This window comes from Coregonus clupeaformis, unplaced genomic scaffold (genome assembly GCF_020615455.1).
Source record: "Coregonus clupeaformis isolate EN_2021a unplaced genomic scaffold, ASM2061545v1 scaf5166, whole genome shotgun sequence".
In the NCBI taxonomy this organism is placed as follows: domain Eukaryota; kingdom Metazoa; phylum Chordata; class Actinopteri; order Salmoniformes; family Salmonidae; genus Coregonus; species Coregonus clupeaformis.
Window position 1 is genome coordinate 1 of NW_025538620.1, and position 13,831 is coordinate 13,831.

The window sequence follows — 13,831 nt, forward strand, 5'->3', positions numbered from 1 at the left end:
ACTATGATGATATATACAGTGGGGAAAAAGTATTTAGTCAGCCACCAATTGTGCAAGTTCTCCCACTTAAAAAGATGAGAGAGGCCTGTAATTTTCATCATAGGTACACATCAACTATGACAGACAAAATGAGAAAAAAATCCAGAAAATCACATTGTAGGATTTTTAATGAATTTATTTGCAAATTATGGTGGAAAATAAGTATTTGGTCAATAACAAAAGTTTCTCAATACTTTGTTATATACCCTTTGTTGGCAATGACACAGGTCAAACGTTTTCTGTAAGTCTTCACAAGGTTTTCACACACTGTTGCTGGTATTTTGGCCCATTCCTCCATGCAGATCTCTCTAGAGCAGTGATGTTTTGGGGCTGTCGCTGGGCAACACAGACTTTCAACTCCCTCCAAAGATTTTCTATGGGGTTGAGATCTGGAGACTGGCTAGGCCACTCCAGGACCTTGAAATGCTTCTTACGAAGCCACTCCTTCGTTGCCCGGGCGGTGTGTTTGGGATCATTGTCATGCTGAAAGACCCAGCCACGTTTCATCTTCAATGCCCTTGCTGATGGAAGGAGGTTTTCACTCAAAATCTCACGATACATGGCCCCATTCATTCTTTCCTTTACACGGATCAGTCGTCCTGGTCCCTTTGCAGAAAAACAGCCCCAAAGCATGATGTTTCCACCCCCCATGCTTCACAGTAGGTATGGGGTTCTTTGGATGCAACTCAGCATTCTTTGTCCTCCAAACACGACGAGTTGAGTTTTTACCAAAAAGTTCTATTTTGGTTTCATCTGACCATATGACATTCTCCCAATCCTCTTCTGGATCATCCAAATGCACTCTAGCAAACTTCAGACGGGCCTGGACATGTACTGGCTTAAGCAGGGGGACACGTCTGGCACTGCAGGATTTGAGTCCCTGGCGGCGTAGTGTGTTACTGATGGTAGGCTTTGTTACTTTGGTCCCAGCTCTCTGCAGGTCATTCACTAGGTCCCCCCGTGTGGTTCTAGGATTTTTGCTCACCGTTCTTGTGATCATTTTGACCCCACGGGGTGAGATCTTGCGTGGAGCCCCCAGATCGAGGGAGATTATCAGTGGTCTTGTATGTCTTCCATTTCCTAATAATTGCTCCCACAGTTGATTTCTTCAAACCAAGCTGCTTACCTATTGCAGATTCAGTCTTCCCAGCCTGGTGCAGGTCTACAATTTTGTTTCTGGTGTCCTTTGACAGCTCTTTGGTCTTGGCCATAGTGGAGTTTGGAGTGTGACTGTTTGAGGTTGTGGACAGGTGTATTTTATACTGATAACAAGTTCAAACAGGTGCCATTAATACAGGTAACGAGTGGAGGACAGAGGAGCCTCTTAAAGAAGAAGTTACAGGTCTGTGAGAGCCAGAAATCTTGCTTGTTTGTAGGTGACCAAATACTTATTTTCCACCATAATTTGCAAATAAATTCATAAAAAATCCTACAATGTGATCTTCTGGAGAACATTTTTCTCAATTTGTCTGTCATAGTTGACGTGTACCTATGATGAAAATTACAGGCCTCTCTCATCTTTTTAAGTGGGAGAACTTGCACAATTGGTGGCTGACTAAATACTTTTTTTCCCCACTGTATATTTTTTTGATACTACTGTTGTCCATTCAGGTCATTCATCTTTTGAACATAATTTGTTTATACAAAACATAGAAATGCGCCATTTTCACATATGTAGACACTGGTTTGGTGCTGGAGATAATATGAGGTTGAAAAGTTCTACCTGATGACATCAAAAGTTAAACAGTGATTTTCAAACACTATGAGATACATGGTGACCTGGAGAGCAAGGAAATACCCTCCCTCCCTGACTAGAAACATGTTTTTCTTACTTTTAATCCTACCCTGTGATGTCACAGAGAAGCATTTTTTAGGACAGATTATAAAAACGTGCCGTTTTCACATATGTAGACACTGGTTTGAAAGGCTGGTCATGGCTCACATCAACACCATCATCCCAGACACCCTAGAACCACTCCAATTTGCATACCGCCCCAACAGATCCACAGATGACGCAATCTCTATTGCACTCCACACTGCCCTCTCCCACCTGGACTAGAGGAATACCTATGTGAGAATGCTGTTCATTGACTACAGCTCAGCATTCAACACCATAGTGCCCTCCAAGCTCATCACTAAGCTAAGGACCCTGGGACTGAACACCTCCCTCTGCAACTGGATCCTAGACTTCCTGACGGGCCGCCCCAGGTGGTGAGGGTAGGGAACAACACATCCGCCACACTGACCCTCAACACGGGGGCCCCTCAGTGGTGCAAGCTTAGTCCCCTCCTATACTCCGTTCACCCACGACTGCGTTGCCGTGCACGACTCCAACACCATCATTATGTGTGCTGACGACACGACGGTGGAAGGCCTGATCACCAACGGCAACGAGACAGCCTATAGGGAGGAGGTCAGAGACCTGGCAGTGTGGTGCCAGGACAACCACCTCTCCCTCAACATTAGCAAAACAAAGGGGCTGTTCGTGGACTGCAGGAAATGAAAGGCCGAGCACGCACCCATTCACTTCAACAGGGCTGTAGTGGAGTGGGCTGAGAGCTTCAAGTACCTTGGTGTTCACATCACTAAGGATCTATCATGGTCCACACAAACTAACACAGTCGTGAAGAGGGCACGACAACGCCTCTTCCCCTCAGGAGGCTGAAAATATTTGGCATGGGCCATCAGATCCTCCAAAAGTTCTACAGCTGCACCACTGAGAGCTTCTTAACTGGCTGCATCACCGCTTGTTGTGGCAACTGCTTGGCATCCGACCGCAAGGCGCTACAGAGGGTAGTGGGTATGGACCAGTACATTACTTCCTGCCATCCAGGACCTCTATACCAGGCAGTGTCAGAGGAAAGCCCTAAACATGGTCAAAGACTCCAGCCACCCACGTTATAAACTGTTCTCTCTCTCTGCTAAATATTGTAGTTAGTTCAATAGTTAACCATATTGCTACCTGGACTATTTGCATTGACCCTTTTTGCACTAACTCTTGACTCATCACACTGCTGCTACTGTTTATTATGTCACTTTACTCCGAGTTATACGGACATATCTACCTCCGTTACCTCCTACCCCTGCACATGGACTCGGTACTGGTACCCCGTGTATATAGCCAAAGTTATTACCTCGTACCCTGCACATGGACTCGGTACTGGTACCCCGTGTATATAGCCAGTTATTACCTCGTACCCTGCACATGGACTCGGTACTGGTACCCCGTGTATATAGCCAAGTTATTACCTCGTACCCCTGCACATGGACTCGGTACTGGTACCCCGTGTATATAGCCAAGTTATTACCTCGTACCCCTGCACATGGACTCGGGTACTGGTACCCCGTCTATATAGCCAAGTTATTACCTCGTACCCCTGCACATGGACTCGGTACTGGTACCCCGTGTATATAGCCAAGTTATTACCTCGTACCCCTGCACATCAACTCAGTACTGGTACCCCGTGTAGATAGCCAAGTTATCGTTACTCATTGTGTATTTATTGTTACGTGTGATTTACTTTTTGTTCTACTTCTCTATGTTCTTTCTCTCTGCGTTGTTGTGACGGGTCCGCCAGTTAGCATTTCACTGTTAGTCTACACCTGTTGTTTACCAAGCATGTGACAAATAACCTTTGATTTGTTTGGTGCTTAATAATAATAATAATTAGTCATTTAGCAGACGCTCTTATCCAGAGCGACTTACAGGAGCAATTAGGGTTAAGTGCCTTGCTCAAGGGCACATCGACAGATTTTTCACCTAGTCGGTTCGGGGATTAGAACCAGCGACCTTTCGGTTACTGGCACAATGCTCTTAACCACTAAGCTACCTGGCTTACACCCACTGCATTCACCCGACGTCTCTTAAATTAGGTTAGGTGGTGATAAATTATACAAACAGTTATCCTGAATGATGCACAAACCTACTAAGAAGAATGAAAAACAAAACAGTAATGTAATGTTACTTTTTTGTTCAGTTTTGCATCATATTAGTCTGTTAGGTAAACACAACTTCTCATAATGATTGACAGTGAATTATACTGAACAAAAATATAAAACGCAACATGCAACAATTTAAAAGATTTTACTGAGTTACAGTTCATGAGGAAATCAGTCAATTGAAATAACTTAATTAGGCCCTAATGGCTGGATTTAACATTACACAGGTGCACCTTGTGCTGGGGACAATAAAAGGCCACTCTAAAAATGTGTAGTTTTGTCACACAACACAATAACACAGATGTCTCAAGTTTTGAGGGGAGCGTGCAATTGGTGTACTGAGTTCGGGAATGTCCACCAGAGCTGTTGCCAGAGAATTGAATGTTTATTTCTCTACCATAAGCCGCCTCCAAAGTTGTTTTAGAGAATTTGGCAGTACGTCCAAAACGGACCACGCCAGCCCAGAACCTTCACATCCGACTTCTTCACCTGCGGGATCGTCTGAGACCAGCCACACAGACAGCTGATGAAACTGAGGGTGTATTGCTGTCTGTAATAAAGCCCTTTTGTGGGGAAAACGTAGCATCCATGGCTGCGCCCCTGCCCAGTCATGTGAAATCCATACATTAGGGCCTAATGAATTTATTTCAATTGACTGATTTCCTTATATGAACTGTAACTCAGTAAAATCGTTGAAATTGTTGCATATTGCGTTTATATTTTTGTTCAGTATAAAACACGTCAAATCTACACTTGAGTTGCTTACCAAGAAGACAGTGAATGTTCCTTAGTAGCCAAGTTACATTTTTGACTTAAATCTTCTTGAAAATCTATGGCAAGACCTGAAAATGGTTGTCTAGCAATGATCAACAACCAATTTGACAGCTTGAAGAATTTTGAAAATAATATTGGGCAAATGTTGCACAATCCAGGTGTGGAACCCTAACCCTTAGAGACTTACCTAGAAAGACTCACAGCTGAAACTGCTGCCAAAGGTGATTCTAACATGTATTGACTCAGGGGTGTGAATTCTTATGTAAATGAGATATTGTTATATTTAATTTTCAATACATTTGCAAAAATGTCTAAAAACATGTTTTCACTGTCATTATGGGGTATTGTGTGTAGATGGGTGAGGAAAAATCTATTTCATCCATTTTGAATTCAGGCTGTAACACAACAAAATGTGGAATAAGTCAAGGGGGATGAATACTTTCCATATGACAATAGTTTCCATCACGTCAATTGTTTTGATCCATTTTGATGGACATTTTTATAGAATTTCATTTTTCTTACCACACATTTTTCCTTCCTTTGAAGCCTAATGGGCCATTATTGCAACGTTTCCATAAAAGTATTCTACAAACTTAAAATTACAATCAGAGGGCTATAGAGTACCACAGTATGAGTCATAATAACCATAAAACCTAGCAGTCAAACAAGGAAATGGTTCCAATCGTTTTATTCGTTTTCATTTTAGAAACACTTAAATTAAGGGCTGTGTTTCGTGTAGGCTTATCCTGGCGTGACTTGTTGATAACCGTGTAAATCTTTCTAGGACAAAGTGATTTTTATGAATATATTTGCCTGTATTTACCCGCAAAAAAATGAAATGCTCATTAGCTGCTAATGAGGCTGTCATAAATAACTATAAATACCATGGTGATCTGGATGAGACTCCGAATTGAGGCAAAGATAAGAATCTCTGGATTAAGTATCTAATTGAACACACACTGCACATTAGACTCTAAAGCACTATAACACAGTGTACAGCACTCAAGCTCAAATATTCAGTTGTTTGATTCATGCGTTTGTGTAAGTCACTGTGACCTACTATGGTTATTCTTCTGACAATAACACACAACGTAAAGCCATAGGCTTAGTTTTGGCAAGAAAACACACCCACCCTCTCTCCACACTCACCTTGTTTGCATTGTTGGTTAAGGGCTTGTAAGTAAGCATTTCATGGTAATGTCTGCACCTGTTGTATTCGGCGCATGTGGCAAACTAAATTTGATTTGATTTGAGTTCGTTCTTGATGGCCTCTATTCCTCCCTTCTTCTTCTTCTTCTTCTTCTTCTTCTTCTTCTTCTTCTTCTTCTTCTTCTTCTTCTTCTTCTTCTTCTTCTTCTTCTTCTTCTTCTTCTTCCCTTTTCCTCTGATTTCTTCTCCTCAAACTGGTTCAGCTCCGGGTCCAGGTTGTTCAACTTGGAGGAGAGAAGAACCTCACTGGAATAGAACCTAGCTGGGATAGAACCACACTGGGATAGAACCTAGCTAGGATAGAACCCTCACTGGAATAGAACCTAGCTGGGATAGAACCACGCTGGAATAGAACCTAGCTAGGATAGAACCACACTGGAATAGAACCTAGCTGGGATAGAACCACACTGGAATAGAACCTAGCTAGGATAGAATCACACTGGAATAGAACCTAGCTGGGATAGAACCACACTGGAATAGAACCTAGCTGGGATAGAACCACACTGGAATAGAACCTAGCTGGTATAGAACCTAGCTGGGTTGGAGCTTTATTCAGGAATAGAATCACAATGGATAAGAACCTCGCTCAGTTAGAACTTCACTTAGAACCAAATTCATTCAGTTAGAACAACACTGGATTAGAGCTCTTCAATGGCATAGAACCATAGTTAGAAAGAACTAACCAACTCAGAGCCATCTGGCTCATGTCCTCACCTGAAGTGTTCTGATGTTGGCACCCCTGTTGTAAACCGCCCCTGTATCGCCACCTGGTGGCTGAGTGGGAGTGGTGCCAGGTTCTCATCTGAACTGTTCTGATGTTGGCACCCCTGTTGTAAACTGCCCCTGTATCGCCACCTGGTGGCTGAGTGGGAGCAGTTCGGTATGAGCAGTGTGTTTATACAGTGCATTCGGAAAGTATTCAGACCCTTGACTTTTTCCACATTTTGTTACGTTGTAGCCTTATTCCAAAATGGAGCAAATAAATGTTTTCCCTCATCAATCTACACTCAATACCCCATAATGACAAAGTGAAAACACGTTTTTAGATTTTTTTGCACATTTATTAGAAATAAAAACAGAAATACCTTATTTACATAAGTAGTCAGACCATTTGCTATGAGACTCGAAATTGAGCTCAGGTGCATCCTGTTTCCATTGATCATCCTTGAGATGTTTCTACAACTTGATTGGAGTCTACCTGTGGTCAATTCAATTGATTGGACATGATATGGTAAGGCACAAACCTGTCTAGATAATGTCCCACAGTTGACAGTACATGTCAGAGCAAAAACCAAGCCATGAGGTCGAAGGAATTGTCCGTAGAGCTCCGAGGACAGGATTGTGTCGAGGCACAGATCTGGGGAAGGGTACCTAAAAATGTCTGCAGCGCTGAAGGTTCCCAAGAACACAGAGGCCTCCATCATTCTTAAATGGAAGAAGTTTGAAGCCACCAAGAATCTACCTAGAGCTGACCGCCTGGACAAATTGAGCAATCGGGGGAGAAGGGCCTTGGTCAGGAGGTGACCAAGAACACGATGGTCACTCTGACAGAGCTCCAGAGTTCCTCTGTGGAGATGGGAGAACCTTCCAGAAGGACAACCATCTCTGCAGCACTCCACCAATCAGGCCTTTATGGTAGAGTGGCCAGACAGAAGCCACTCCTCAGTAAAATACACATGACAGCCTGCTTGGAGTTTGCCAAAAGGCACCTAACAAGATTCTCTGGTCTGATGAAACCAAGATTGAACTCTTTGCCCTGAATGCCAAGCGTCATGTCTGGAGGAAGCCTGGCAGCATCAATACGGTGAAGCATGGCGGTGGCAGCATCATGCTGTGGGGATGTTTTTAGCGGCATGGACTGGGAGACTAGTCAGGATCAAGGGGAAGATGAACGGAGCAAAGTTTTCCTTGATGAAAACCTGCTCCAGAGCGCTCAGGACCTCAGACTGGGCTGAAGGTTCACCTTCCAACAGGACAACGACCCTAAGCACACAGCCAAGACAATGCAGGAGTGGCTTCGGGGACCCGAGTCTCTGAATGTCCTTGAGTGGCCCAGCCAGAGCCCTGACTTGAACCTGATCGAACATCTCTGGAGAGACCTGAAAATAGCTGTGCAGTGACGCTCCCCATCGAACCTGGCAGAGCTTAAGAGGATCTGCAGAGAAGAATGGGAGAAACTCCCCAAATACAGGTGTGCCAAGCTTGTAGCGTCATACCCAAGAAGACTCAAGGCTGTAATCGCTGCCAAAGGTGCTTCAACAAAGTACTGAGTAAAGGGTCTGAATACTTATGTAAATGTGATATTTCCGTTTTTGTATTTGTAATACATTTGCTAACATTTCTAAAAACCTGTTTCTGCTTTGTCATTATGGGGTATTGTGTGTAGATTGATGAGAAAAAACAAACAATTTAATTAATTTTAGAATAAGGCTGTAACCAAATGTGAAAAAAGTCAAGGGGACTGAATACTTTCCGAATACACTGTATACTCTCTATCCACAGAACCAAATTACACAGAACCAGATTACACATAACCAGATTACAAAAAAACATATTACAAAGAACCAGATTGCAAAGGCTAAATATCGGGTGTCAAACTCATTCCACGGAGGGCCGAGTGTCTGCGGGTTTTTGGTCTTAACTTTCAATTAAGACCTAGACAACCAGGTGAGGGGAGTTTCTTACTAATTAGTGACCTAGACAACCAGGTGAGGGGAGTTTCTTACTAATTAGTGACCTTAATTCATCAATCAAATCCAAGGGTGGAGCGAAGACCATAGATACTTGGCCATCCGTGGAATGAGTTTGAGACGTGGTCTAGACTGTGGATCAGGGATGGGCAACTCCAGTTCTTGGGGGCCTGATTGGTGTCACATCTTTGCCCCCAGTTAACACGCCTGTCTCCAATAATCAACTAATCATGATCTTTGTTGAATCAGCTGTGTATCATGTCTACTTGAAACCATTACTAGACCTCCCTGGGCAGATACAACAACAGCTCAGTCAGTTGGTTTACTTTTATGTAATTCAGGTTGTGTACTTAGAGAGCCTTCAGAAAGTATTCATACCCCTCGAACTTATTCCACGTTTTGTTGTGTTACAGACAAAATTCAAAATGGATTACATTGATTTAAATTGGTCTAAGGCACTGCATCGCAGTGCTAGCTGTACCACTAGAGATCCTGGTTCGAATCCAGGCTCTGTCGTAGCCGGCCGCGACCGGGAGACCCATGGGGCAGCGCACAATTGGCCCAGCGTCGTCCAGGGTAGGGGAGGGAATGGCCGGCAGGGATGTAGCTCAGTTGATAGAGCATGGCGTTTGCAACGCCAGGGTTGTGGGTTCGTTTCCACGGGGGCCAGTATGAAAAAAATAAAATTATGCACTCACTAACTGTAAGTCGCTCTGGATAACAGCGTCTGCTAAATGACTAAACATGTAAATGTAAAAATTCTATTGATTTTCTTTCTCACCCATCTACACACAATACCCCATAACGACAAAGTGAAAATAGGTTTTTAGAAATGTTTGCAAATGTATTGAAATGAAATACATATATATAATTTACATAAGTATTCACACCCTGAGTCAATACTTTGTAAAAGCATCTTTGGCATGGATTACCGCCGTGAGTCTTTCTGGGTAAGTCTCTAAGAGCTTTGCACACCTGGATTGTAAATTTTTGCACATTTTCTTTTTAAAATTCTTCAAGCTCTCTCAATTTGGGTGTCGATCATTGCTAGACATACATTTTCAAGCCGATTTAAGTCAAAACTGTAACTAGGCCACTCAGAAACATTCAATGTAATAATAATAATATGCCATTTAGCAGACGCTTTTATCCAAAGCGACTTACAGTCATGCATGCATACATTTTTTGTATGCATGCATTTTGTATGCATGCATGTCATATTGGTAAGCAACTCCACCGTTGTGTTGGCCTTGTGTTTTAGGTTATTGTCCTGCTGAAAGGTGAATGTGTCTGCCAGTGTCTGTTGGAAAGCAGACTGAACCAGGTTTTCCTCTAGGTTATTGTCCTGCTGAAAGGTGAATGTGTCTGCCAGTGTCTGTTGGAAAGCAGACTGAACCAGGTTTTCCTCTAGGATTTTGCCTGTGCTTAGCTCTATTCCATTACTTTTATACTATAAAAAACTCAGTGACGTGTTTTCCCCAAACATAACGCTTTTTATTCAGGACAATAATTTCTTTGCCACATTTTTTCAGTTTGACTTTAGTGCCTTATTGCAAACAGGATGCATGTTTTGGAATATTTGTATTCTGTACAGGCTTCCTTCTTTGAACTCTGTCATTTAGGTTAGTATTGTGGAGTAACTACAATGTTGTTGATCCATCCTCAGTTTTATCAATATCACAGCCATTAAACTCTGTAATTATTTTAAAGTCACAATTGGCCTCATGGTGAAATCCCTGAGCGGAGTTAGGAAAGACGCCTGTATCTTTGTAGTGACTGGGATTTTACCCATCTACCAATAGTTGTGCTTCTTTACGAGGCACTAGAAAACCTACTCGACTGAGGGACCTTACAGATAATTGTATGTGTGGGATACAGAGATGAGGTAATCATTCAAAAGAATGTCAAACACTATTATTGCACACAGTGAGTCCATGCAATTTATGTGACTTGTTAAGCACATTTTTACATCTGAACTTATTTAGGCTTGCCATAACAAAAGGGTTGAATACTTACTGACTCAAGACATTTCAGCTTAATCATTTCTAAATAATTTCCCAAAAACATAATTCCACTTTGACATTACTGTGTATTGGTCCGCGGCTGAATCTAGTTGATGATCCCTGAATTAGAGGCTAGTAACAATCACGCCTACCTTATCGGCGGTCTACTTAAGAAGACCGGGTCTGCTCACTCACCCTGCTGAGGCTTGCTGCTACTATGCGCTGGCTCCCACCACCCCCCCCCCCCCCAGCCTCCACTTGTTAGGTTCTGTGTTCCTGCCGGGGGGGATTGGTATAGTTTACCATGCTCACTGCCTGTAGGCTACCCTGAAGGAGCAGAGCCTATACGCCAATACTTGCATTATTCATTGCTTAATATATGGTTAAACATATTTCTCGTGGCGTTTTCTTTCTGAACGATAATTCTGAAGGCAATTAAGCTCTTGAAATGACATTCTCGGATACAGTAGATATGTTCCATAAACAAATAGGATATATTTAGAAATAACCAGGCTAAAACAATACATGTACAGGATGAATTAATGGAGATTGTGATGGCAAAATGATGTACTAATGTGAATGGCTACAGAATCAGAGTCACACACAGGGAATGGGGAATTAGAGGGCCTAAGGTTGTATTTTATTTATTAGGATCCCCATTAGCTGACGTCAACGGCGACAGCTAGTCTTACTGGGGTCCGGCACATAACGGACAAGACATCACAGACAAAATACTTTACAATTTACATACATTTAAAAACATTAACATGTAGTGTGTGTGCATCTATCAGTTACACATACATCAGTACATACACACAACAAGTAGGTCACATGGGGGAGAGGCGTTGTGCCGCCAGGTGTTGCTTTATTTGTTTTTGAAACCAGGTTTTGCGGTTCACTTGCGCTATATGAGATGGAAGGGAGTTGCATGCACTCATAGCTCTGTATAATACTGTACATTTCCTTGAATTTGTTCTGGACCTGGGGACAGTGAAAAGACCCTGGTGGCATGTCTGGTGGGGTAAGTGTGTGTGTCAGTGCTGTGAAAAAGACCCCTGGTGGCATGTCTGGTGGGGTAAGTGTGTGTGTCAGTGCTGTGTATATGTAGTTGACTATGCAATTTGGAATTTCCAACACATTCTTATAAAAACAATTAGTGACACAGTCAGTCTTTCCTCAACACAACAATTATTGTGTGGTCCATAAATGACAGCAACCATACGGCTGTTCGCCATCTGAACAAAAGGAGTGGTATTTATTTATTTTTATTTCACCTTTATTTAACCAGGTAGACCAGTGGAGAACAAGTTCTCATTTCCAACTCCGACCTGGCCAAGATAAAAGCAAAGCAGTGCGATAAAAAACAACAACAACAACACAGAGTTACATATGGGGTAAACACAACATAAAGTCAAAAATACAACAGAAAATATATATACAGTGTGTGCAAATGTAGTAAGTTATGGAGGTAAGGTAATAAATAGGCCATAGTGCAAAATAATTACAATTTAGTATTAACAGGCGGTGGAAGACATTATGAGTGTACAAAGTACCCTCCAGTTATGTGGACAATTGATTAACTCAATGCCCTGCCATAAGTCACAGAACAATGCTAAGCGACGAATGCTATTCCCTCACCTTGAGCCAATCACAGCTCTCCTGACGGGAGGCCTCACCTCTTCCTGTCCAGAACTATAAACTGAATGTGTGGTATTCATAATGCCGATTTGGAAAAATGCACCGGGATCTGATCGGGAGCCTGTAGATCGGCCTAAAAATGTGTGTCACATGGATTTAGCTGGTGTCTCTTTAGGTCTGCTGTCTGGCTGAAGATCTTTGCACACTGAGAGAAGTGGTACAGGGCTTCTCTCCTTTGTGAGTTAACTGGTGTGCCCTCAGATGTGATGACTGACGGAAACTCTTCCCACATTGAGGGCAGTGGTACGGCTTCTCTCCTGTGTGAGTTCGCCAATGTTTCTTCAGGTATCTTGCCAGACTGAAGCTCTTCCCACACTGAGAGCAGTGGTAAGGCTTCTCTCCTGTGTGAGTTGACTGGTGTGCCGTCATATTTGATGAATGATTGAAACTTTTACCACATTGAAGGCAGTGGAAACGCTTCTCTCCTGTGTGAGTTAACTGGTGTGCCCTCAGGCGTCCTGGCTGACTGAAGCTCTTCCCACACTGGGAGCAGTGGTAATGCATATTTCCTGTGTGAGTAAGCTGGTGTCTACTTAAGGTCTGTAAAAGAGGAAAACTCATCCCACAAACAGAGCAGTGGTACGGCTTCTCTCCTGAGTGAGTTCGCTGGTGTGTCTTCAGGTGTCCTGCCTGACTGAAGTTCCTCCCACACTGAGAGCAATGGTACGGCTTCTCTCCTGTGTGAGTTAGCTGGTGTGTCTTCAGAGCTCCTGCTCCGACCAAAGCTCTTCCCACACTGAGAGCAGTGGTACGGCTTGTCTCCTGTGTGTATTCTCATGTGTTCCTTTAGATGTCCTTCCATACGGAAGCTCTTCCCACATTGGAAGCAGTGGAAAGGCTTATCTCCTGTATGTATTCTCTGATGCCTCTTCAAATTGAATGACCAACTGAAAGTCTTCCTACACTGGGAACAGTGGTACGACTTCTTTCCTGTGTGAGTAAGCTGGTGCTTCTTCAAGCTGTTGGGGTCTGAAAACTCTTCCCACATTGACCACATGGGTAAGTTTTCTTTCTTTTGATAGTATTTTTGTGTGGTATGAGGTGAGTTGGACACACGAAACTGCCTCTGCAATCTGAGCAGGGGTGGGGCCTACAAGTGTGCCTTCTCAACTCCTCTGGCTCATAGAAACTAGGTGAAGCAGTCCATGCAGTGGTGATGTTTCTGTCTTGAGTTCCTCTGTCTGTGTTGTTTATGGTTTCCTGATGCTGTGGAACTGGGCTCACTGTCTGAACCTGGGTTGGAGTTCTCTCCTGTGGGAATATGGATAGATATGGGGGTTAGAATTAGAAAAAGCATTGAAAGGGGCTTTAAAACTAGTTTAAGATCACTTCATTTGTCCAATTGAACACAAGGTCCAATGGAAATGTGACTTCCTCTTTAAGCCAACCCCTCCTAAAAACCAACATAAACATACAGTGGGGGAAAAAAGTATTTAGTCAGCCACCAATTGTGCAAGTTCTCCCACTTAAAAAAGATGA

At 43.0% G+C, this 13,831-nt stretch overlaps 1 protein-coding gene across 1 annotated transcript; it reads right to left on the minus strand.

The window, feature by feature from the left end:
• Window positions 1-13,320: 13,320 nt before the first annotated feature.
• On the minus strand, window positions 13,321-13,543 carry LOC123490866 (VID27-like protein; the record flags this gene model as incomplete). Its single annotated transcript, XM_045220712.1, is given in 1 exon segment — window positions 13,321-13,543. A coding segment is annotated over 1 exon segment (62 nt), but the record flags the coding sequence as incomplete, so codon positions are not given.
• Window positions 13,544-13,831: the final 288 nt, after the last annotated feature.